The 26,876-nt window shown below is 34.5% G+C and overlaps 1 protein-coding gene across 2 annotated transcripts in view; it reads right to left on the bottom strand.

Annotated features, from left to right (window-relative positions):
- The window catches only part of ITIH2 (inter-alpha-trypsin inhibitor heavy chain 2), a 43,398-nt gene extending 19,623 nt beyond the window's left edge, over nucleotides 1-23,775 (bottom strand). The window contains exons 1-13 of one of the 2 annotated variants that reach the window (XM_023504689.2): nucleotides 23,606-23,775; nucleotides 21,035-21,109; nucleotides 18,468-18,506; nucleotides 16,772-16,944; nucleotides 14,715-14,819; nucleotides 12,747-12,906; nucleotides 11,317-11,424; nucleotides 9,849-9,977; nucleotides 6,912-7,028; nucleotides 5,270-5,438; nucleotides 3,958-4,083; nucleotides 2,124-2,305; nucleotides 371-556 (exon numbers count right to left, since the gene is read on the bottom strand). In XM_023504689.2, the coding sequence (XP_023360457.1) occupies nucleotides 371-556; nucleotides 2,124-2,305; nucleotides 3,958-4,083; nucleotides 5,270-5,438; nucleotides 6,912-7,028; nucleotides 9,849-9,977; nucleotides 11,317-11,424; nucleotides 12,747-12,906; nucleotides 14,715-14,819; nucleotides 16,772-16,944; nucleotides 18,468-18,506; nucleotides 21,035-21,109; nucleotides 23,606-23,689 (1,653 nt within the window). In that variant the 5' untranslated portion in view covers nucleotides 23,690-23,775. Of the gene's footprint in view, nucleotides 1-370; nucleotides 557-2,123; nucleotides 2,306-3,957; nucleotides 4,084-5,269; nucleotides 5,439-6,911; nucleotides 7,029-9,848; nucleotides 9,978-11,316; nucleotides 11,425-12,746; nucleotides 12,910-14,714; nucleotides 14,820-16,771; nucleotides 16,945-18,467; nucleotides 18,507-21,034; nucleotides 21,110-23,605 lie in introns of both variants that reach the window. The other variant, XM_023504688.2, reaches the window with a different exon arrangement.
- Between the last annotated feature and the right edge of the window lie 3,101 nt (nucleotides 23,776-26,876).

Here is a 26,876-nt window from a genome sequence, read left to right as displayed (position 1 = left end):
TAGATGTTGGGATTGCTGTTTCATGGAAGGATTGACAAGAAGGTATGTATATTCTTGTTCCTTTTTTCAGTTCTGGATGGGGAAGGGTATTAATTAGTCAATCAATCAATCAACAAGTATTTATCAGGTGTGTACTATATGCCAGGCACTGGGGATACAAAGACAAGAGAGACAGTTTCTTTCCTCGGTTGTGTTCTGAGGAGATAGGATAGACACATGTATATGTAAAATAATATTGGGGAGTTAGGTGGGGTACTAGCAGCTAGGAAAATCAGGAAACATCATGCATAGAAGGTGGTACTCAAACTGAGTCTTGAAGGCAATTTGGGATTCTAACAAAAACTTTAGCATCATATCAAAGAAAACATACCGATGTCGCTGTGATGATACTTTCCACATGGTCCAATTTATCAGGCTCCACTTTTCCTGCTACCACTATTTCTGAGCCTCCAAAATAGTTATGGAAACTGTTCTGAGTAACATCTGTCACGGACTCCTGGGGATAGTTAAACTGAACATTTCGTAGCAATGGTGTAGAGACCTGGTTGTAGAATTGCTGAAAATTAAAAAAAAGAAAGAAAAAAATCATTACTTTCATATGTCTATAGCAGATTTTCTGAGGACTTTAAAACAATATCATCTTATTTACATTCCCACAGCTCTTTCCCTGCTTCTATCTCTGTGACATGAGTAGGGTTTGAAGAAATACATATAATATTATACCTATATCATCTACTATGAGAAGCTGCTTGGCGTGGTAGCTTAGACTCAAAACCAGGCTTTGGGTTCAAAGCCTTTATAATAATTTCTAGGAGCAATGGATGAAATAATAAAATAACTTGGCTCATTCGCAATACCAAGAAAAATGATGATACCCTAAATGGATTGCTCATTTCCCAGGAATATTTCTCATATAAGTCTGTTTCATCTCTGACACATACTGACTGGGACTGGGCAAATTACATTATTTTTATGCTCTAAGCCAGGGCTTCTTAAACTTTTTCCACTAGTGATCCCTTTTCACCCAAAAATTTTTTGGGAGCTGATCTGCATTTATAAAGGGAATTTCCTTTTTTGGAATTTCCCTAACTGATGAAGTCACAGATCCAGTTCTTATTTCTGGGGACAATCTTATGTTTGATATTAAAACTGAGCTATAGGAAGGGAGATGATGAGACTTAATAGGGAATATACTATAGAATAAATGATAAAGATTTGATGAGAACCTTATCTCCCATTTACCATCTCAGGATTGACTGTTGAACCAAACACAGGAAACTATTGACATGCTAGCATGTATAAAAGGAAAATCATCTGGAAAAAATATCTCCCTAAATGGATACATTTTTATTTTTTCCAAAATGGAAAATAATTTAGGGCTTGAAACTGGACATTGCTAAGGAAAGGTATTTTCTTTGTTTTGTCAGTCAGTTTAATTTTAGTAGTAATCTCCAAAAAGCTTTACTCCAGAATAAACAAGGAGCTGCATTTTTTATGCTTAAAAGATTTGACAAATCAAAATTTCATCTCTTTTATATTGACCTTAATAGTAACATGGCCTTTGAATAAGAACCATGGCTTTCTCATCATTGATCTAGAATTGCAAGGGACCTCAGAGGCCATTTAGTCCAATTTTTCCATTTTACAGCTGAAAAGCTGACCACTAGGGATTTTTAGCAACTTGCCCAATTAATTTTCCTTTAATTTTCTTTTCCTGGATTGTGATGATGTAAAAGATATAGGAGCAAGAAACAATACTTTTATCTCTAATAGGATTCTTTTTTTTTAGATGTTTTCTTTCTACACTTATTTTAGAAACTTAATATGTTACTGAAAGGTGAAGAGACATAGGAGTGTGCCAGAAGCTGCAGGTTTCAGCAGTTCTTTTGGACTGCTTAGGAGCAGCAGGAAACAGCCTTAACCTGGTAGAGCAATATATGCAAAATGCTTTCTGAATTTTATGAATAAAGTGCTATTGATGTTATCTATTATTTTAGATTTCATGAATTTGACAAAAAATATGGAATATTAAGAGTTCCATTTGATTCTTTTCTATTAGGTATGGGTTGTTTCTTCTTCAACAGACAAGATTACTGAGGAAAGAAAATGGGATCAAAGGGTACCTTGAGCTGTATAGAAGTATCCTGGTTTCCATAAATCCTTTGAGCAACTCCATGGTTTTCTTGAGACAGTCTTTCCAAGAAGTCATAGTCAACATCAAAACCAATCCCCAGACTGAATAGGGAGATGTTATCTTGCATGCTTGCCTTAACATTCTTTTGGATGTTGGACAATTTTAACTCTCCTGAAATTGAGAGTGTGAAAGAGGGAAGAGAGAGATGAAATAGCTTTATTGAGTCATGAATTTTGTTTTAAAAATATAGATTATAAATTAAACCAAAAACATTGTAATTACTCATTTTAATCTCACCATAAGGAAATGTTTTATTTTTTCATATTATCTTTTTTTGTTTAATTTTTTTTCTTTTTCAAATGACAAATTTAAGAAAAATTAATCTTGATTGCACATGTTTAACATATTTTGGATCATTTGCCATCTAGGAGAGGGAATAAGGGGAAAGGAGGGAAAAAAATTAGAACACAGGGTTTTGTAAGGGTGGATGTTGAAAATTATCCATGTATATATTTTGAAAATAAAAAAACTTTAATTAAAAAAAACTTAATCTTGAGCAAAAAAAATCCCAAATAAACCCAACCCTCAAATCTTTCGATACATATCTATATTTTCTGGCAAAACAAAATTTTAAATTGGCCATGAGAGGAAAATAATGTCTTTTTCTACATCTCAAATTCATCATCTTTTTGTCAGAAAGTGATTGGCTTATTTTATCCTCATTCTTTTGGACTCCTAAGTTATCATTGCATTGAATAGAGTTCTAAAGTCTTTATCCTAGTTCTATTCACAACAACATCTTTTCTATGATTTTCTCCATGACCTCTACTGTCATTGAAAGCCATTATTTTTAGTCTTTTATTCTTCATCTCAGGTATGTGGGAAGTAGAAGTGGTAATCTTATTTTGAAAGTAAGTGACCTTAACTATACTATCTAGAAGCCTCAAATCTAGAAATCAAGAACTTCTGTTTTCTCTATCTAATATACTTATTGTAGGATTTTCATTCCTCTCCTAACTTTACCCCAGAGCTGCTGGGGGGTAATTGGATGGAGTGCCAGGCTTGGAGTCAGGAAGACTCGTCTTCCTGAGTTCAATCTGACCTCAGACACTTATTAGTTGTATGACTCTGGGCAAGTCACTTAACCCTGTTTACCTCAATTTTCACATCTGTAAAATGAGCTGGAAAAGGAAATGGCAATCCATTATAGTATCTTTGCTAATTAAACCCCAGATGGAGTCATGAAGAGTGAAATGACTGAATAAAAGACCTTTACCACATTTACACTTTGACATTGTTGGCATGGTATTATAAAATGTAAGGCCATAAAGTATTTATCATTCATTAGAGAGACAGCTTTATAGATATGAGAGAAGACATATACATAAACAACTATTGTATCATTGTCTCAAAGCTCAGTGTCTTGTATTCAGCAAATGAAGAAGCTCCCTCCAATACTGCAGTTTGGCTTTTTATTTGCAATTTATACTCTTAATGGTTAGGGAACCTAGGGATTAAATGATTTCCTCAGAATCTGGGAGCCATTTGAAGCAAGATTTGAACTTAGTTCTTCTTTGCTTCAAGTCTTACTCTCTAGCCCCATATGCCAAACTGTCCTGAATTTCATAATTCAGTTCAACAAATATTTATTAAAAACTCTACAGCTTAAATTTAATAAATGTTGAACTCAATTGAACAGTATTAGTTGAAAAAAGGCAAATGCCATCAGAATTTCTCAATTCCAGTACTTTGCTCATTCTAGAAAGTTTGATACGACCATCAGTGAAAATATTCATCATCATAGAGCTCCCATTGGGACTTACCTACTGTTGGATCTCCATCAGAAACCAAAATAATCAAAGAGACTGAGTTGGGGTCCAACATCCTTAGGTTGCTGGCTTCATTCAAAATAAAAATTGCTCTCAAAAGAGCTTCATTAATATTTGTGCCTGTTAAAAAAGACAAAAACAAAAACACTGTTTAGTTGTATACTCTCCCTCACTCAAAAGCAAGTACACTATTGATTCTAGTTTTCTTTTGTGATTATTCATGAATAACTTATCCATTGTTCAAATCATATCTGTTTGCTTTCCAACTGCCTCCAATTTCAGAAGCTGGGCAAACTTCCACTTGAGAAGGGAATTCTCCACGTCTTTGTATTTTCTCATAGCTTTAGAATTTCAGTAACCCCTAATGGGCCACTTTTTACCATGTAAAGTACCCTAAATCAGAGATCTCAACAATTTCCTCTTAACCCCCTATTCCCACTCTTAATAGAAATTGTGTAGATCTTTTGTTCAGATTACTATATAATGGCTTCAAAAGGCTTTTGTGAAGAATCAAAATATAGATCGCAGTAGTGAAAATAGATGAATGTTGTAAGTACTTAAAAAAACCCCATAAAATTCAGATCCAAAACCACTGATAATTTCTAAATTTTCACCTTTCTGAAAGGAGTAACATTTTTCATGTTGGATTAAGGATTGCAATTTCATTTATTATACTATTTACACAGAAGAGTTAGTTCCTCCCTCTTTCTATCATACCTGTGAGACTTCAGTCAAAGTTGAAGGTCTGAAGGAGGGCCAAAGGACAATTATTAATATAAAGTGGATATGGAATTGAGCTTTTCAAGCTTTAGCTCCTTCCTAGGGTGGAGAATGTCTATTTTGCTTCTGAAGATCTCTTTACATTTCAATGTTTCTGTTCTTTAACTTCCTGGGATACATACACATACACATACACACGTAATATGTGTGTGTGTGTATATATGTATGCGTTGTCTATATATGTGGGTGGATATATATACATATATATATAATATGTATTTGTGTGTGTATATACACATACATTATATATGTGTATATGTTCTTTTTGAGAAAAGATCATATTTATTAAATATTTTAATAAACTAGTATATTTGTTCATTCTAGATAATTATAGACTGTATTTTAGTACTCCATTGTTGAAATACAAAATAAGGCATTATTTTGCCTATATAGACTATGTATATAGTCTATATATAGACTATAGATAAAAGAAATGTATGTATAATGTTCCACAATGCCCTCTGAATCCTCTAGAATTTAGATTTTGTTGCTATTTTTCACAAGTCATTGGGTCAAATGCACATACCCCCATTGGGTTGGATCTTCTCAATGTACTTCTTAGCATCAGTGATCTGTGCTTTAGTGGCTGGAACTAGCTCATCTCTCCAGCTTCTGACATTGTGATTGAAATCCACCACTGAGAATTGGTCTTCAGCTCTTAGGTCATCCAATATAGTTTTCATTGCTTCAACAGTCTATTAAAAATAAGAATGAGAAATTTCCATCATATAAGTAAAAAACCTGGGTGACACTAAATCCCTTTCTGCCTGTCCTTTGAGAAGCTTTTTATGACAACTCCAACAATCTTTTTCCCTGAGTAATTATCTATACTGTTTATTATAGTATTGTTTCATCTGTATGTAACTTAACTATCCATGTAGACAGTATACAGATTTTGCAGTCAAAAGACCCAAGTTCAAATCTTGACTCAGATTCTCCTAACTTTGTGACTTTGGACAAATCACTTAACCTTTGCAGTTTTTAGTTTTTACAGTTCCTTGTAAAATAAGAAGCTTGGTTGTCTTGATCTAAATCTGTGATCCTGAGAGACTTTTGGGGATAGCCCTCTTTTTGCCAAATTTAATGTTAAGCATATGATTAATGAACAATTAATAGATATATAAATTAATGAATTTTACAAATCTAAATTTTCTTCTTTGCAAATTTCACACATGTTTTAGACTGCATCAGCTTGCACTTGTTCATATTATTAAATAACTATTCTCTGATTGTTTCTAGTATATATATGTGTTTTTTTTCCTCCAGTTAAATTGCTATCTTTGAGAGGCAATATAGGAGAAAGAGCCCTAGACTTGGAGACAGTAGACCTGAGATCCTATTCCAGTCTTACCATTAATCTGTAAGGTGACTTTAAGGAAATTATATATGCACTCCAAATCTTCATTTTCTCTTTTGTAAAATGGGGGAAATATTTGTATTAGTTCATAAGGTTGGAGTGGAGCTTAAATGAAATAATATATGTAAGTTGCTTTAAAAAAGCTTATAGATGTAATAATAATTAGAATTTATATAGCACACATACCACTAGAATTTATATATCACTTTAAAGTTTGCCATAGTAAGCTTGTTGTGAGGAAAACTTCCTAATAATATGATGTATTCAAAACTGGAATCATTTGCCTTGGGAGGTAATAAGTTCCTCATCAGTTAAAGTTATTATAGGCTGGATGACCATTAGTTGAACAAATGAACTTGGAGATCTATTTAACATTGAAATTCTATAATTCTGAATTCTTACTAAGTGTGAGGGGAAGTAGAATAAAAGAAGATAAGTTAAATGGAGTTATTTGGGGATAACGTTTTAGAGAAGATGAATTTTGAGCTTGGGAAAGGTTAGTGAAGACGAAAAAATATTTAGGTGGAGGAAATTATTTGAAAATTGGCCTGGCTACAACAGAAGTGTTTTATAATCTGAAGAAAACAATTAACTAATTTTATTCTTAAAGTTTTTCAAGGAACAGAATTTGCATATTCACATATTTGCAGTGATTGAATCTCAGTGTCCAATAGCCATTTTTGGATGTGTGTGTGTGTGTGTGTGTGTGTGTATGTTACTCCTTATAGAGATGGGACAATGAAGGGCAGAGATATGTCCTTGCCCACACACCCATGATTTGCCTTGTAGTCACTATCTATAAAATACTCACCTGTTTCATTTTAATTCCCCACATTGATCCACTGACATCAATGACAAAAAGAATGTTTTTAGGAATTGGATCCAAGTTTTCAGGAGCAAAGAAGTGAACAAAATAACCATTGAAGACCTATAAAAGAATGAAGTCCAGTCATGCGGCCTGTTTTCAGGGATAAATAATGATCATATCAACAATTCTGAAACACTCAGTTCAGTTCAGCGGGAAACAGTCTTTAGGAGGAAAAGCCACATGCCTTTGGAATAATTCCCCCCCCCCCCCCCCCCCCCCCCCAACTAGGAAGTAAATGTGTTCTGGTCTAGGGTCAATGAATTGTTTTTTCTTAAGGAGCTATAAATATAATAAGTAATAGAATGAGAAAGGATTTTGAGTTTTTATGTGGGTCTGATCACTCTATAAAGATAAAATCTGCATAATTGCATTGCATTCTGTTTTTCAGATAAATGTCTATTGCTTCCTTTTGAAATTAAAAAAAGCTTATGTATAAGAAATGGACATATTGGGAGAAATGGACCATTATTCATTAATCTTCTCAGCAATTCTGTGAAGTATTACTTAAAATGTTAATATATTGCATACTTATCGTAATCTTTATTGCTTTAGATTTAATACAAATCTCCTTTATGATAGGTGCTACCCACTCTGTTTTGATCTAGTACTCAAGGAGCCTTTTTCATTATTACTTACCCTAGTTAAAAAAAAATCCTTAAATGAACTAAATTCCACATTTTCACAAGTAGCCATGCTACCTCTTCTATGTTAAGTCTCTTGGTACTCAGAAAGACTCCTCGGGAAATCCCATCATCTACCAAGTATTATTTTGTGAATGTCTCTCCCCCATCACTTTTCTGAAACCTTTTTTCAACAGTGACCTCCTCATTGCAAAGACCAATGACTCTAATTAAAATGAGTTCATCAGATTAATTTCTATTCCATTCCATTCTATACAACAAAGGTCCATTAAATCCTTACTTTTTATAATGAATTCTTGACCACTCTTTAAAACCCAAGTCAAAAGCTCCCTCTTCCAAAAAACCTCTCCTGATCCCTATAGTCAGTAATGACTTTTCCCACCTAAAGCTTCACAGAACCTCACTTTGTATTTTGATGATCAAGAGGCCATCAGTGGGAAGTTACTTCACCCTATCCCACATTTCATGACAGAAACTAGATTGTCCAGAGCATGGGACTAAATCTAATCTGTTGAAACTTAATAAAGACAAATGTAAAGTCTTGCCCTTGGGTACAATCAACTTTATAAGTAAGAGGTGAGGTAGGTATGTCTAGATTGCAATTCTGAACAATATCAGGGGTTTTAGTGGATTACAAACTCAATACGAATCAGCAATCTGATATGGCAGCCCCAAATTTTAGCTAATGTAATCTTGGGCTACAGCAAGAGGAATGTGGCTCCTAGGAATAGGAAGGAGATATTTATCCTCTAACTTCATTATACAGCATAGAGGGGCAGCTAGTGGATAGAGCTCTGGAGTCAGGAGGATCTGAGTTCATATGTGGCCCCAGATGCCTACTAGCTGTATGACTTTAGGCAAGTCACTTAACCCTGATTGCCTCCAAAAAAACCCAACAAAACAAATCCAAGCTGAATATAATGTATTGTGTTTAATTCTGGGGGATCATAGGTTAAGAAGGATATTTGTAAGAGTGTGTCCAAAGGAAGGCACCCAGGATAGTGATATATTAAGATCAGTTAAAAGAACTGGGTACATTTAGCTAGGGGATAAATAGGAGACATAATTGCTGTTTTCAAGTAGAATGTCATGTGGATGAAAGAACAGATTTTCTTCTGTTTGACCCCACAGAGTATAACTAAAAGGAATATATAGAAGTTTCCAAAAACAGATTTAGGCTTGATGTGAGGAAAAACACTTTTTTTTTTTTTTTTAAGATTTTTCTTTTTTCTTTTTTTCTTTTTTTTTATTTAATAGCCTTTTATTTACAGGATATATACGTGGGTAACTTCACAGGATTAACAATTGCCAAACCTCTTGTTCCAATTTTTCACCTCTTACCCCCCCCCACCCCCTCCCCTAGATGGCAGGATGACCAGTAGATGTTAAATATATTAAAATATAACTTAGATACACAATAAGTATACATGACCAAAACATTATTTTGCTGTACAAGAAGAATCAGACTCTGAATTGAAAAACACTTCTTAAAAAGAAAAGACATTAAGAATAGAATGGTACATCTTGAAAAGTTATGGGGTTTTCCTCTTTGGAAATTTTCTATCAGAGGCTGAACAATAACTTGTTGGGAATATCACAGTGAAGATACCTTTCATGTATGTGTTGAACTAAATGAGTGCTGAGGTCACCTCCTGCTCTCAGATTCTGATTTCTTCATGTGCTTACCATGTATTGTGTATTATCCTAATGTATATGCCTACCTCTTAGAATGTGAATTCCATGAGAGTAAGTACCAAACTTCATCTAAACTTTTTACCATCCCTAATGCTTAATAAACAGTGAGAATATGCATATATTAGACATTAGGTAGATCTTTCTTTATTCAACTGAATTGGATTTGATGAATTATCATTTTAAATTTTGTTACCTAATTTGACCTTTATCTTATACTCTATAACCTGATTCCTTCATCTTTACAGCATCCTATAAAGAATATTATAAAGAATATAAAGACCCTCATTATCTTCAGCTATAACCTTCTGTCTCTATTATATTTCCTTCAGAACTCACATTAGCAAATCTCTTAATATGAAAAATCTTATTTAAGAACCATAATAGAGAAATGCAACTCTAGACCTTTCTCTAAAGCCTATGGACCCGGTAATTCTTTGAAATGGAATTTAAGTCACTAAATCTGTAGTCTTTTTATATTGTAAGAAATTTATTGATTTATTATTTCTAGAAATTTCCCAAGATAGAAGAATTGTTATATACTTACTTCAAGTTCACCAGCTTTCTTTTCTCTAGTCACATCATACTTGATGACCAGTTGTCCATCGACTGCAGTCTCAGAACAGCTGGGGCATTTTCTTTGTTGAGCTATTGTTGGTTTAAAGGAAACATGTGCCTAGGGAAGAACAGCAACATAAATGTAAAGTCCTTCCTAACCTGGACTTTTGCTACCTATTTTACCCACCTTCTTCTATGTACTTTGCATTTCAGTGACACTTTCTTCTTTGCTCCTATAGCATTTCATCTCCTGATTCTGAGCATTTTCTTTGGTTGTCCATCATGTCTAGAATGTACTTTCTTTCTTATTACTTCCACTTTTTGACTTCCCTGGATTCCTTTAAATTTCACCTAAAGTCCCACCTTCTGCAAGAATTTCTTCCCCATCCTTCTTAATATTAGTGCCTTTCCTCTAAGATCATCTCCAAGTAATTTTGTATGTTATGTTTATTTGTATATAGTTGTTTGCATGTCGTCTCATTAGACTATGAGCTCTGTAAGCTCATTTGACTGTTTTTGTGGTTGTTGCTATTGTTTTTTTCCCTCTCTTTGTATCCTCAACACTTAGTACAATGTCTGACACATAATAGATGACTGATAAGAGTTGATGGAGGATCACTCCTTGTAGCTTGCATGAGTGGTGTGGTTCTGTTTAGTGACCATTCCACATATGAAGTAGAAATAATGTTGGACTTTGAGTCAGAAGAACTGAATTTGAATCTTGGTTCTGACACTCATTAGCTGATTGATTATAGGTAAACTACTTAACCTCTCTGAGCCTCAGTTTCCTTATATGTAAAATGTGGAAAATGTTTATATTACCTACATCACAAAGTAACAAACCCTGAACTTGTAAGAAAGCACTTTGTAAATCTTAAAGAAGTAAATAGATGTTACTATCATAGCTATGATACCCCTGCATAAATTCTCTAAAATGCTGTGTATAGGGAATATGTACAAATATATATCAGTTTTCTCCATCATCTTCTAAATGGTGTATGAAAACTGTTTTTACTGATGACTATATTGTCTTTTTGAGAGATGTTTTTTTCTGCTGACTATACTGGGGGAGAAGCAAATTGCATGACTGCTATAGTAGTTGAAAATCAATCACATTTTCAAGACAATTTTAAGTTTTATTAAAGCTATAGTCAGTCCACTGATAGGAATATCCTATTGGGGAAAACTGAGACCCCCAAATAGAGTGATATTGGAAATAGATTTCTGGGGATTCTGTTCTTAATTTCCCATTGTGATCTAGACTAGACTATAGTCATACCTCATTTATTCACATTAGGCAATTCACAGTGCCTAGAGGAAGAAAAATGACATTTAAATATTATCTTGCCTTGCCTTGCCTTGAACTTTTCTTATTTTTTTCAGGGCACAAGAAGATAGACAACAGATAAACTAATAGGCACTTAGGTTATTTGATACCAATGCAATGTTTAACTTACCTTTTGTTTGCCTTTAGTTATAACTGGAATGCCATCAAAATGGTCTCCAAGATTTTCTGGAACATGAAGGAAACGAAGCCCTTGTGGCTCAACAATCCATATATCTACCTAGAAGCATGAAGGAAGGGCATTTAAAACATTAAAAATACTTTAAGAAAACTTTTAAGAGAATTTTCAGAAGATGGCAGAATAATTTGGAAGAGACACTGTTCCTCAAAATCCTCCTACAAAAGAGCCATAGACATACAAAAAAAAAAAAATACAAAAACCTCAGAGTAATAAGTATTAAGTTTTGAAGGTAAATTGGCTCCCAGAAAATGAAAATGAACAATTTGAGAAATGAGTAAAAAAATAAAAGTTCAAATACAATGAATTGAAATTGAAGGAAAGAGACAAATACAAAATATCAGGAATTAAACTATGGCATCAGAAGTGAGACTGAGCAAGACACATCAACGTGGATAAGTAAAAAGCCAAAGAACCAAAAAAGGAACAAGACAAGATAATGACAAATCTTGACAATGGGGAAATATTCATGAACAATATAAATAAAACTGACTTCACTGATAAATACTTTTATGCTGGAGAACAAAATTGTGGAAATGGTGGGAGAAATGGCAAAACAAGTAAAAAAATTACCAAGGTGGAATAATGTTTGGAAGCTTTGCCAACAAAGCTGATGGATCTGGAGGACAGAACCGAGGGAAATAATCTAAAGGTTGTCTAATTCTCCTAAAAATACAGAGAAAGTGTTTGACTACTACATATTAGGAAATCACATCAGAAAAGTACCTAGAAAAATAAATCAATGAAAGACTGCAGATTGATAAAATTCATAGTATGCTAACAGATATGAATCCTAGATTCAGTTCATCACAGAATAATAGCATCTCAGAAGTAAAAGATATCCTGCAGGTTATTTAGTCCAATCCTTACTGGACCCCTTTAAAAAATGCCTCTAAAGCTGTCATTCACCATTTGCCTGAAAACTTTTGGTAAAGAAGAACTCATTATTTCCCGAGCTATTTTCCTCCTACTTTTGTTTAGCTCTAATTTTTAGGAAATTTATGCTTGTATCAAACCTAAATCTGCCTCTTTATTCTTATTCTTCCCTCTAAAACCAAGCAGAACAAATTTAATGTGGCTGGCAAGTCTGCCTTCCATATGATAACCCTTCAAATGCTTGATCTTTTCTTCTTGAGACTAGGTATGTCTGGTTTCATCAAGTGATTCTCTTATGCATAATCTCAAAGTATGATGATGAATCCTCTTGGGGTTCTTTTCTTGGCTTCCTAATTAATATTTCCCAATCATACTCTTTGAAAAAGCACTCAGGTCTCAAAATGAATGAAGTTTAAGATATTAAATCTTTAAAAATTTCACGAAGGCTTTTTGGGCATTATGTGTCTATAATGTGAATAAGCTCTTACCTCTAAGTGTTTGGCTAATCGACCAGGCTTCAGATAGAGCCTATGTTCATAGGATCCCAATTTCCTCCATTTCACTTCTTGGTAATGAAGCTCAAACTGCACATTAGATCCTGGGAGGACATTTACTTCGATTTTGAAATTCTCCATATCAAGAGTGTTACTGCTGAAAGTGTTATCCATAAAAATAAACATTATTCCAAGGGCTGCAACACAGGATGTTTCTTCAACTTGGTGCCATTATGGATAGAGTTCTGGGCCCAGAGTCAGGAGGACATGATTTCAAATCTGATCTCAGATACTTACTAGCTATATAATTCTGAGCAAATCACTTAAGCTCTGTTTGCCTCAGTTTTTTTTTTTTTTATCTATGAAATGGGGATAATAATAATACCAACTAAGAGCACTTACTTCTCAGAGTTGTTGTGAGGATTAAGTGAAATAATATTTGTACTTAACAGCACAATGTCTGCACATAGTAGTTACTTTAAAAGTTCAAATTTTCTTCCTGAAATAGACCACTTTACAGAAAAAGGAAATAGATGAGGAACTTGGGAAACTAATCACAAGCTTAGCAGAAAGACAGGACCTATTAGTGATAGAACAATTCAATCATCTGCTGGATCTCTGTCAGAAGTAGAGTAGGTAGGACCCTGAGATAAAGAGGATGCTGACAGTACTTTGCTCTTCAGAGGAGTTAAGCTTAGCATATGGCCAGTAAGAATAATTTATTAAAATAGGAATTTAATAAAACATGTTTTCTCCCAGTAGGGCTGGACCCCAGTTTAATTCTACCCTATTTGATCTATTTTGATCTTATTTTTACTCAGGTAAGAATATTGTGAAAAGCCAGCAGGCTTTCCTGGTTTTGATACCTTATTCCACTGGGTATTTCAATCTTTTGAATTGGTTCTGTCTTTCTTGACTGCCTTGTATTGGGTGTGTCATATTTATTGTTCAGTCCTTTCATTAAATTTGACTTTCATGTCCTCATTTGGGGTTTTCTTGGCAGAGATACTGGAGTGCTTTGTCATTTCCTTCTCTAGCTCATTTTACAGATGAGGAAATGGAGGCAAACGGGTTAAGTGACTTGCTTAGGGTCATAGCTAATAAGTGTCTGAGGCTGGACTTGTATTCAGGAAGAGAAGTCTTCTGGAGTCCAGGCTTGGCACTCTATCCACTGCACTACTTAGCTTCCCCATATTGAAAATATTTTCTCTCAACAAAGTTTGTTTGCTTCATTTTCCCTGTATTAGTTTCTATATTGTACTGTGTTTTGTCTTGTGATTTTCTGCCTCTCAGTCACATCAGTATTCGTTTAGAAGCATTATCTATTGACCAGATTTGGGGCCAAGGGCCTTGACAGATACCCTTATATTCTAAGCCATGGCCAAAAAAAAATATATATAGAATGCTATAGCTAGGATCAAGAACCCAGTATCCCAACTAGAGGGTCTTCCTCCTTCTGGGTATCAAAGCTATGAGAAGAGGCATTCCCCCAGATTTCTATGTAGCAAATGAGGAAAATTGCTGGTCCCTCCTTGTACTGTGTCCTAGAATATAAAATTTCACTCAAAATCCATTAAGACAGGCATATTCTCCCATGGGGTCCGTGTCCCAAACTCTGATATCCAAGATCTCTGAGGTATTTTTAGGGTTTTACTCCCTTTCTCATCAATTGCATTTATTTTAGAAAATTGATTTGGGAACACCGTTTATGCTGCTTGCCTCTGGTGACCCAGTTAGTTCAGGTATATCTATGCCCACTTTTGGAGCAGACAATGGAGAGATTTAATGACATATGTGAGAAATAGGAGAATATGATATTCTCCTATATAATAAGGGGTATAATTCCCTTTAAGGATCACATAATTTGTAACTGAAGAAGAGGATAATCCTAAGAATAGGATAACAGAAAGAATTTTATAACAAGGGATAAGAGAAAGACATGAGCTCTTGCCCTGCCCTTACCTCACCCATCCAGCAATTTTGCCTTTGGCTCTTGCTTGAGCATAGAGTCCCCGAGCCACAGTCCTTTCTCTAATGGTACTGGTAAATGGTACTCCATTCACAATCCTAGAAAAGAAGAGGAAAAAAATATAGTTAGGAAACAGATACAATGAGACCAACCTAATAATAACTACTTTACATTTTTCATCTCTGATTATTTTAATCTAGCAGGTGCTATCCTAGGTCTTGGAGTTAAAAGACAACAATGAAACCATATCTTGCTCTCAAAGGAAGTTAAAGGGGAAAGAGCATATGTGTACGTATATAAACATATGCAAAATATGTGAGGATGGCAATTGCATCTGAGGGAACCAAAAAAGTCTTAAAATAGTTGTTGCTTGAGTTGAATTTTTAAGGAAACCAGGCATTTTAGGAGGTATAGCGAGCAGGTAGTGCATGTCAGGCATATGGGACAGGTAAAGGCAAGATGTTAGAAGACAGAGAATAGTGGGTGAAAAACAGCAAAAAGTGAAGTCTGATTTAATAAACAAGTGCATAACAAACCATAAGAGCCAAGGCTTGGGGAGAACATTTTATGTCTAGTGTGATTTTAGAGACACTGAAAGGTCCCCTCCCAAAAAGCCCAAACCCTTTAATGCCCTATTTTATTGCACTGTCTTCTTGAAGATACCTGAAAGCCAACTACTGGATTTCTTGCTATTTTACAAAATGTCAATATGCCTGGGAGGAATTATTAAATCCTCAACTATTAATTTTGAATTTATTAGGTTCCCTAAGGTTCTAGAGGAACATAGAGTAGCATGGGAGCATTGGATGCTTGAACTGGAGGGAAAGGGGCTTTGGAAGGGTTGTATGGGGAACTAGTACAGAAAATGTGTGTACAAATAACTGAGCTAAATGTAGGCTAAGTTTATCTTTTGCTGTCCTCCCTTTTAATCTAACTTCTTCCACTTATTGATCCCTTTGAGATTATAAAGGACTTCTTTACCTCCACCTCCTGAAACTGTTCTAAGCCTTATCCAGAACTCCTTAAATCTCAATAAATAGGTAGCCAACTTGTAAATCCAGCTTTGCATTCAAAATTAATTTTGTCTACTTCACAATTTGCCCTAGAGTCATCCATCCCTTAGAAAAAAGGATGATTTCTTAAAGGTATAATCATATTTGAGTTTTTCACTACTCAATAGGGTACGAGTATAGGTTTAGTAAACATAAGAACTGATCATTCTACACTCTCCTGGATAGCTAGGTGGCTCAGTGGCTACAGTGCCAAGTCTGGAATTAGTTAAATCTAGCCTTTAACACTTACTAGCTATGTGACCCTGGACAAATCACTTTACCCTATTTACCTCATTTTCCTCATCTATAAAATGATCTGGAGAAGGAAATGGTAAAATCACTTCAGTATCTTTGCTAAGAAAATCCCAAATGGTGGAGTCTATGAAAAATCAGATAGGATAGAAAATGACTGAACAAGAACACTTGTTACTTTTTTCTTTCTTTAAATAAATGGACCATTGGCTTAATCAGTAATATGATTTCTAGTATGTATTTAACTTTAAAAATTTTCTTCCATTTTGATTTTAAAAAATTGTAGAGGTGGAGGGCTAAAATAATTTAAAGGGTTTCATGGATCATTTTGGGCTATGAAATAATTTTAGAACTTGTTTGAGGGAAATGCATCTTATACAAAGTCATATTTTTTGATATGGGAATTTATAATAAGAGCCAATATAATGAAATGGGGAAAGAAAGGCAATATGAGACAAGAGAAATTGATTCAAAAACATGCTTTGCTACTAAGTTACTGTTTCACCCTAGGCAAGCCACTTTTATCTCTCTTAGGCTTGGTTTAAATCTCTGTCAAGTCAATACTATGTTTCTATGGTAATTGATTTTTCTTTTTTAGCATTCTCTTCTTCTCATCATTGGTTACCTTGTTATATGAGAGAACTAAGTTTCATTAAAGTCTATGGGAAGTAAATAATCTTTCTGTCTTATTCCATATGGAGCCATAGAATAGAGGAAATAGGAAGTCCTGGTGAAGGTTTACTCACATGGAGAAGTTGGTAACAAAGGCTCCTTTGGGTATCTGAACTTCTAACTCTACATTCTGTGGATCTGGAGAATTATTCACCACTTTGCTTTGGACAACAGTGTTGGCCACTCGGGATGTAACAGTAGATTTAACTTTATAACTGTAAAGGGTTATTTGGTCATCAGCATTTTCCTGTGGTTGAGAAAAAAGATGATAAATATTTGAAATGATTAAGAATGAAATAATCATACTTATAGGAAAAGCACATAGTATTACTATAATTATTTACATAGTGTTTAACTATGGTTTATTAAGATAAATTTTAAATAATTAATATAAAAGACATTAAAAAACAATTGCAAAACAATCTGATGCAGCCTACAGACGTCTTTTCAGAATAATTTGTTAAATGCATAAAATATAATGCATAGGATTATATTAAAAAGCAACTATCAAAAATATTTTTTATAAAGTTCATGGACCCTAGGTTAAGAATGCCTATGAGAAAGTTTTACCTGTGACAAGGAGAGGTAGAGGAGGATAACTTGAAGAGCTCCTTGAGCTAAAGGGAAGTTTTTTTTTTTTTTTTTGAAGATAGAGAAGAACAAGTCAAATTTGTAGGAAGTTAAAAAGGAGGCAGTAGATAAAGAGAAATTGCTGAGGAGAGATAGGGCAATTAGGAGAAAATTGCCAAAGCAATTGCAAAAGGATAGTATCAAGGATACAAGTTGAATGGTTGTTCCCCGCCCCCCCCTTCTCTGGGGGAATAAAATAAAGAAATGGTCAGTTTTAACCAGAGTTCTTGTACATAATGTGATAGACCATTAAGCTCCTTGGAACAAGGACTATTTTATTTTCATGTTAAAGCTTATTACATATACTATATGCTTAATAAGTGCTTGTTAGTCGTAGAGACTATGGTAATCTTGTTGTATGAGAGAACTAGATGTGACCAGAATAGATAGGAAATAAATAATTCTTTAATCTTATTTAATATGGTGAATTAGAGGAAATGGGAAATACTACTCACAGTTAAATTTTATTTACATGGAGAAGTTAATGTGAGCTATTTAATGTGAGCTATTCTCACACACAAAAATCTCTTAATGAATTCTTGCTGACTGATTGGTGACAACTTTCAGTCATTTGATTACTATAAGCAGTGGGTCCCTAGACTACAAGTACTGAAAAAAAAATTCTCATGATTTTAATTTTTATTTCATATCCTACAAAGGGCTTCTCTAGGTATCCTTCTAGATCAGAGCTTTGAGAATAATTGAAGCAATTTTCTTTTGAAGTCTTCTTATCTTTTTAGGGCACTGGGCTACTTAATATTAAAAAATACTATTCCTATATGAAGCTCTTGTCCTTCCAGGTAACTGGTGCTCTTTTCATTTAAATCAAAACCATCAGTTAAGTTGGAAAATAAGCACAAATACATCCAAAGAATATTTGGGTCATTGGCAAACCTGAAGATATTAAACATATTACTAGCATTTCTCATACTCACAAATTTCTCACACTATATAATTTAGCACTAAATTTTATAATCTTTCTCCCAGGTTATGAAAGGAAACATTTCAAAAGTCAGATAAATACCCTGTCAGTAATAAAGACAAAGAAAACAACAGAATTGATTTCCACATAATAATTTCCAGCAAAGTCATTCTGTATCTGATTCCTAATGTACTTCTGTGGAAGTAAGGTGAACTTACCATTACTTCATCCAATTCATGATCATTAAATATGCTTCTCTGGGAAAAGAAGTTAGAAAAGAAGTTACATTTCAATAATATATTAATTAAACAGGTCTCTAAGTATAAGAATGATTGCTCTGATATAATTCTCTGGTATGTTAAGTAGAAGAACCTCATTCATTGTCAGCCAAGCAATAGATATTAGCTTAGATGAGCACTGGATAGATTTCTCAGCCTCTTTGTGATCAGTTATCCATGATTCCAAAACTAATGGCTGAAGAATGAAAATACAGTAGAACAAATTGATACCAAACAGCCAATCTGATTAAGGACTCTTTCCCCATCCCTTTCTGATTTGAATAGTTGCTTTGGAGGACCAGGTTTCAAATGCCATCTTTGATACTTTAAATCCATGTGGTCTTGGACTGATCATTTAAATTCTTTGAATTTCAGTTTCCTCATTTGTAAAATGGACCTATACTAGGTGATATCTTTTCCAGCTCTAAATCTATGCTCTCTTCATCCTTGACCCAGAGAGTGTCTCAGTTCACTCAACTGTGGCATTGGGTCAGTGGGTCAGGTTTAATGGTTGACTAATTGGCACGTTTAGTATGTCAGATCACCGAAGTAAAGTGAGGAATTTAATTTGTTCCACCACATCTTGAAGTAATGCACAAGATCTGCCAAATTCTCAGTCTTCCTTGCCTCACTGCATGGGACTTTTGACCATCCATTTTTAGAAATCTGCTATTCCATCTGTCGTTTTTTAAGAGAACCATACTATCTTGTATTTTCAAACATCTACTGGATCCTGATGCTGGGACTTAAACAAATCTTGTTTCTAACTTCACATTGTCTCTTGTATATACCCACTTATCTCTACCACAACAATAGTTCAGGCTTATCACTTCTTGCCTGGACAATTGCACTAGCTTTCTGTTTGGTCTTCCTATTTCAATTCTCTCCCTACTCCAGTCTGTCTACCACTCAATTGCCAAAGTGATTTTCAAAAAGCTGGTCTGACCATATCATCCTGTACTCTCTGGCTCTCGCATTCCATTGATCCTAGAGTGTTCCTGCTACCCAACCAATCAAATATAAATCTCTATGTTTGATATTTAAAGAAAAACCTCCCTAACCTGGACTCTTTCCATCTTTCAAGAGTCTAATACTGTATTTCTTTCCACATATTTTGTGATCCAGTTATATTGGCCTAATTTGCTTTCTTCACATGAGACATCTTGTCACCTGCTTTTGGACATGAAATGTTCTTTTTTATCAACTTCCTTGACTTTCTTTAGGACTTTACTCAAATTTCAATGAATTCTTTCTTGATCCATCCTTCTGCTAGTCCCTTCCTGCTGCAATTACCTTCCATTTATACTGTACAGATTTTTATGTGTAAATAATTACTTATCCATTGCCTCTCCTAATAGAATATGAGCTCTTTGAGGGCAGGAACTATGTTTTTGCCTTTATTTATAGCTCTGTGTCTGCCTAAATCATAGTATGTACTTAATAAGTGTTTATTGGCTAACTGACTGACTTGAGGACGTTTTCTGTGATGCTGTCATTTGCTCCAGAACTACAGCTCCCATTAGAGTAGTTTCATGAGAATACATAGAAAATGGGTTAGGTATACTTAACTATGGTGAAATACTTTTAGGCAAGTATGACTTTTGCTCCTTCCTTTTCTCATCAGTCCTACATTCTATGTATTTCTATAGATGGATGCTTCCTGCCACTAGCTACAAGTCAAGTCATTTCCATTTCTAACACAGTAAGAATGACAAAAAGATAGTATTACGGGGAAGCTTTGGGAATGACAAGAGATCCCTATTATTACAGTGCTTCTGTGACCAGTAGCAGTGGAAAAGGGGGACACTTCATCCTGGATGTTAGGAAATCCTTCATTTTAAGGCATGAAAAAAGTCTTTGAAAATTTAAATGCCCCCAAATAGTAATTAATCGCATATATTTTATTTTTTTAATAACAAAAGGCATTTTGAAGGAAATGAAAAGTAACAGGTATCTTCTTTTTTAACCTTATATATAAATACTAGAAATAGAATGCTGGAGTCTAGGCTTTGTGATAGTAGAGGGCAAATAAGAAATAGAGTGGAAGCTAGAATTAACCATTCAGTAATTCCATTCAACAAACTTGTATTAAAAATCAATTATGTATAAGGATGGTTATAAATGGGCAGCTAGGTGCCACAGTGGATAGAACTAAGTTTGACATCAAGAAAACTCATTTTTGCGAGTTCAGATCTGACTTCTGACATTTAACTATTTTTTGTGATCCTGGGTAAGTCCTCTGCCCCTGTTTGCCTAAGTTTTCTTATCTGTAAAATAAACTGGAGAAGGAAATGGCAGATTATTATAGTTTCTTTGCCAAGAAAACCCCAAATGGGGTCACAAAGAATCTAACATGACCGAAAATAACTCAACAGTGTTGGTGATAGATGGATGCTATAATATTTACTTTCAAGGAGCCTAAATCTGCTTCAGAGTTCTCTAGTGAATTAAAAGGTGATTATTATCTCTTTCATTGGTTTTCTTATTTGATTTCACATTTATTGTACCTGATATCTTCTATTTTCAGTAGGGAAAAAGGATTTTCCAGGATCCAGTTCCACCAAATCTTCATAGTCCATGAACTGAAAGAGAGTTTAGGAAATACTTCAAAAGTTGAGTCACTGACAACAGATAAGACAGTTCTAATAGGGACTAGATGGGGAAATAGCTTCTAGACTAGACTACTGAGGAAGGTTTTGAACTCTCAAGAATAAAATAAAGGACAATTAATTTTTAGTGTTACAATATGAGATTATATAGAGTCAGCAGTCTGTACTAATTGACTTCTTGAGAGCCCTTAAAACATAAAATCTCACAATTATGACATTACAAGAATCTTCCACACCATCATTGGTGCTTTAAACTTTAAAGTGCTATACAGATATCAGACATTATTGTTAGAAAGCTTTAAGTGGTTCATCCTTAGTTAAAGAAAAATCTTTATTGATATTGTAATTTCCTATGAAAGTCTAGGAATAATTGGAAACTATATTAGAGAAAGTCCATATAATGTTAGAATTGGAAAACTTCTAGTCCAAACTCCTCATTTATAGATGAGCAAACCAAGATCTAGAAAGTCTGTTTTTTCCATGATTATATAACAAAGGAATGGTGTGATCTCCTAGGTAATCATACCTGCCTTGGTCATATAATCACATCCCTAGTCTGTGCATAGCTTGTTATTTCCAATCTATACTTTCCCTGGCATTCTGGCCTACTCAGTCCGCACTCAGTTTGCAGTAATTCGTGTCATTTTGACCTGGCACAAACCCCTATTCCAGTCTGCTCATTGGCTGGCAGAGGCCAGGAAGCTTCAGGACTACTGAGATGTTATGAGAACAGAATTTACAGGAATGATAAGCTATTTGCCCAGACAGGAGGAGAGACAGTTTGAGAATGCTAAAGTTTCTCCTTAAACCCAACTTTCTCATAGTCCCTTCATATACTGATTTATCTCCTTTTTGTTTTCATATATGTTTTCTTAGCAACATTGTGGTTAGAAAGCATTTAAGGGCGCAATTAATAAAGGTCTCTATTCTCTTCTTGGGAGAACTTTCATTTTGGAAGAACACTAGCGTCTGTCTTTTCTCTCACTTTTCATGGTCTCTGTGAGAGCCATAACAGCTGGTCTGATTTCTACGACAAGATCGTAGGTCTTCTAGGATGATGTGTTTGAGGATACTCCATCATAAAAGGAAGGTGAATAGATAAACATGGCAATTGTCTTAGTTGTCTGCCTAAAAAATTTATTGCTTGCCAGAAAATCAGTTGGAGCCAAAATTTTCTAAAGACTGGGGGGTGGATCTCAGGAAAATTAGATATTTTAAATTGTGTCTAAACTGTACATATCTGTCTATGAATTGACTCCAAATCAAATGTACATTATTGACCGGAACAATGAGTTTCCAAGAAATTTAAAATGTTATTGTGACTGTCTGCAATAGGAACAAATGGGAAAACAATTAATTGGGAATCCTGACTTCTTTACCTAAGCTATAAATATTTTCTTATAGATACAAGTTCTTTTCTTTTTTCTTTCTCTCTCTCTCTCTCTTTTTTTTTTTTTTTTTTTTGCTTTGATCTCTTTGAGTTATAGGTCTAGTATTACTGGGTCAAAGGTATGTGGTAAAAGAAATGATAAAGTGTTAGTTTTAGAGAAATCCAGGAAAAAAGATGAAGTGATACAGAATAAAGTGAACAGAAACAAGGAATTATTATTATTGTTATTTTTACTATCATAATAACATTATAAAAAATGAACAATTCTGAAAGAAAAGAATTCTGATCCATGAAATAGCCAACAATGATTCCAGAGGACCAGTGATGAAGAAAGCTACCCATCTCCTGATGGGGAGATGATGATCTACACATGCAGAAAGAGACACATTTTTGGCTAAAACCCTCCAATTTAGGATTTTGTTTGTTTGACTATGCATATCTGAAGGGTAAGAGGGTGGGGAGGTCAGAAGAAGAGAAAATAAATACTTTTAATTGAAAAAAAATCAATTAAAAATCCTTAGCTCTGCCATATTTTCCAAGTATATTTTGAAAATTGATCATTTCTAAACAGGTAGTGAATTAGTTGCAAAACTACCAGAATAGTATTTTTAGCAGATAAAAACTTTTGTAGCTGATGTACTCTGTCAATATAGAAAGCTGTGAAGAGAGCCTCAGTTGGTTGAAAATAGCTTCAGTCCTCTGCCAGCCTGCTCCCCCTGCTCAATGTCCCCACATGCCACTTAAGGTGCAGAGGGCCTGGAACTTTGGACCACAGCTTTTCCTTACAGATGAAAAACACTGGTGCTTTGAAAATGGATTTTCCTAGCACATTTCTCTTTCATCACTTAGTGTATGAATGAGAACAATGCATTTCATTCGGCTTACCTCTCATGCAAAGCATTTTAATGTTTTAAGATATAAAATTCTCCATAGTAATCATGAGACAGTCTGAGAATGTGGACTGAATTTTACGAGAAAGCTTCACTCCACACAGAATTCAGTTAATGAATAGCAAGAGCAGGAGGCAATTTAGAGAGCAGAGCCTCAGATGTTCAGAAAGGTACTCTGGAAATACTCACATGAGGGAGTCCATTTGTAGGGAGACCCAGGCTTCGTGCTTCGGAAAGTAATAAAAAGAGAAGGAAGCCCATGAGCCGTTTCATTTTGTTCGCCTGCTTCGCCCAGAGCGGCCAGTGTGGGAAGAACTACACTCCTATGTACTCTGCCAAGTTCAAAGGAGAGACAGGGAGGTGTTGCTCTATTTAAAAAAAAAATTAAAAAAGAAGAAAGGGGAAAAATTCAAACTTTGTTCAGAAGTGGAACAAATATTTGTTCTAGAGCTGAAATCTGAACTGTGGGGGTGAAGGAGACATCCAGGGGTTATTCAAACAGCAAAACTCTGCCCTGCACCTTGTGATAACAGGTCAGCTTTGGATGGGTGTTCTTTGTTGATTTTAGGCAGGGAGCCTTTGGATCCCTCTTCATTTGTTCTGAAATCCTGATGTAGAATTACTTAGGAAAAAGGAGGAGACCAAAGTGAAAAGTTTCTGGGAATAAAGTGCATCAGTACTAAATGAAGCCAAGCAAACAAGCATTTATGATAATAATAATAATAATAATTATTATTATTATTAAGCATACTCCAGAGACTGTGCTAATACAAGCACAAAGAATCTGTCTTCAGAAAGCTTATAATCTAAGAAGGAAAAAAAAAGAAAGATAAAATACAGTTTGGAAAGACAGGGGGTGAGGAAGGTACCTGGTATAGTGATATGGTAGAAAAAGTCCAGATAGTCAGGGGAACAGCTTGGAGAGAAATAAAGACATGGCTCTGTAGGATGTCCTACTTAAAATGGTAATTCTGAGAGGAAACATTCAATTGGAGGGAAAGACTTTAGAGGTGGCAGATACTTCCAAAGAGTATTGTGCAGAATGAAACTTCCAGGGGAGAGAGATTTCTGGGGCATGGCACAGAAAGTCTAGAGGATCTGGAGTGCTGCCTGGAGAGGAAGCAAAGCTTGGCCGTGCTCCTTAAAATGGAGGATTTGAAAACAAGTCTGATTTGAAATAAATTATTGAGCAAGGGACTGGCCCTTCTACTCTCTCCTCTACCTCTACCCCAACCCCTACCCCTCAGGATTAATTCAGCAGCATGGCACAGCAGATAGAGAGCAGGCTTTCCATTCAGCTACCCATAGATTCAAATCTCACCTTGTCTATGGTGCTGGAGTCTGGATAAGTTTCAATCTGTATCACTGAACACCTACCAGACATTTCAAACTGGGTTTCCTAGAGACATCTCTAACTCAATTGTCCAAAGCAGAACTCATTTTCTTTTCCCTTAACCTCCTCTTTTAAACTTCTCTATTTCTGTTGAAGGTTCATAATCCTTTTAATCTCCTAAATTATCTCAGCATTATCCTGGACTTGTCACCTTTCTTCCTCACCTATTCATTTGCTAAATTGCTTTTTCTATCTTCATAACATCTCTTGCCTAAGGCCCTCTTCCTCCATGAATACAGCTTTCAGATTCATATTAAATCTCTCAGATTATTGGAACAGTTCCCCTAATTGAGATCCTTTCTTCCAGTCTTTTGCCATTCCATTCCATCTTCTAGCAGCTGTCTAAGGAATTTTTCTTAAGCACACATGTGCCCGTGATTCCTCTTCTTAGTCAATTCTAGTGACTTCCCATAGTTCCCAACTCACCTAGCACTGTGTCTGGCACTTGTAAGCACCTAATAAATACTTCAATGATTGATTAAATAAAATAATTATAGACTTTGAGAGATAACCAAATCCCCCCCTCTCCTTTTAACCCCATGATTCAACTATATGAGAATCTATTCCCCTTCCCCCCCAGAGGATATATTTTATGTAGAAAATACAAAAGGATTAACAAAACAATTACTTGAAATAATGAATAGCTTTTAGCAAAATAACAGGTCATAAAATAACTCTAAATCATGAATACTTCTATAAAATCCAGAAGAGACATAAGAAACACAGAGCAATATAACTTAGAATGACAATATGTTAAAATACAGATTCTAAAAGACTATATAATGCATTCCAGATGTAACAAATTAATGACAACACCCTCATAAGGTGACCACTCCTCTCTTGAAGTGCTACTTAGCTTATTAACTTATTAATTTTCATCCCAGATAGAATCTGTTCTTTAAAGAAAATTTGAATTAAATTAAATTTTATATTCTTAATTTATTTTATTTTCAAAATTTAAATTTTAATTAAAAAAAAATTAACCAAAATCTGTTTTCTCTCCCTTTCATCTCCCCTGGCCAAATGATAAAGATAGAAAAATAAAGCCCTGTAACAAATTTGTGTAGTTACAAATATTTAACACAAATATGTGTTACAAATATTTGTAACATATTTGTTACAAATATATAACAAAAACATGTAGTGTGGTCACAGTTTTAGGGCAGAAAAGAGTCCTTGTGATCAATCACAGAGCAGAGCACAGACAGGACAACAATGACCATATCTCTCCTTAGATCATAACATCTTGGAAGAACTGAAAACATAGATCTCTAGAACTAGCTCTGCAAATAGCTGCACAAAACAATCAACCTACCTGATCACACTAATGATGGTCAATAGCAGTTTTGCTAGTCTAGAATTGTTGGTTTTTTTCCTTCAGTTTTGGAATCTATTATATAATTCATGTAGTAATGCTTTATTTTGTTCTGAACTAAATGTCCATATCATTTGCTTATTATTTTCAAATCATGATACCATGTGTATCCTCTCTCCTTTTTTATGTTTTATTTCCCTCAATCAGAATGTTTCTTTTTTAAAACAACTATTTATATATTTATGTATATATATATTTTAAACACAATTGCTTTATGAATTATGTTGACAGAGAAAAATTAGAACAAAAGAAATCATGGGAAAGATAAAAAACAGAAAAAAGAAGTAAACATAGTATGTATTGATTTATGGAATGTTCCTTTCTTATAGAGACTGTTTTATTTGTATTTGTATCACTTAGAAACAATGTTTCACACACAGAAAGCCCTCAAAATATTTTTCATTTATTCAGGGTGATTCACTTTCTCTATATTGTTAAGGAAGGAGGCAAGGATATATTCAGAAATGAATTCAATTTTCTTAAAGTGATATGTAAAGAAAACATTTTAAAAACAAAGTGAACAAAAACAATTCACACTCCAAATTATGGTTGTTTAGATAATTGAAAGGAGTTTGCATTTAGTGAAATACCACAACCTGATGGGTGAGGATGGCCTCAAAATAATATAATTTTGCATTGGTATAGAACTGTGTACTTTTTTCTTTCATTTCAATTCAACAATCATTTTTTTA

This window comes from Sarcophilus harrisii, chromosome 5 (assembly GCF_902635505.1).
Source record: "Sarcophilus harrisii chromosome 5, mSarHar1.11, whole genome shotgun sequence".
Lineage (NCBI taxonomy): Eukaryota > Metazoa > Chordata > Mammalia > Dasyuromorphia > Dasyuridae > Sarcophilus > Sarcophilus harrisii.
This window is presented reverse-complemented; position numbering and strand designations above follow the sequence as displayed.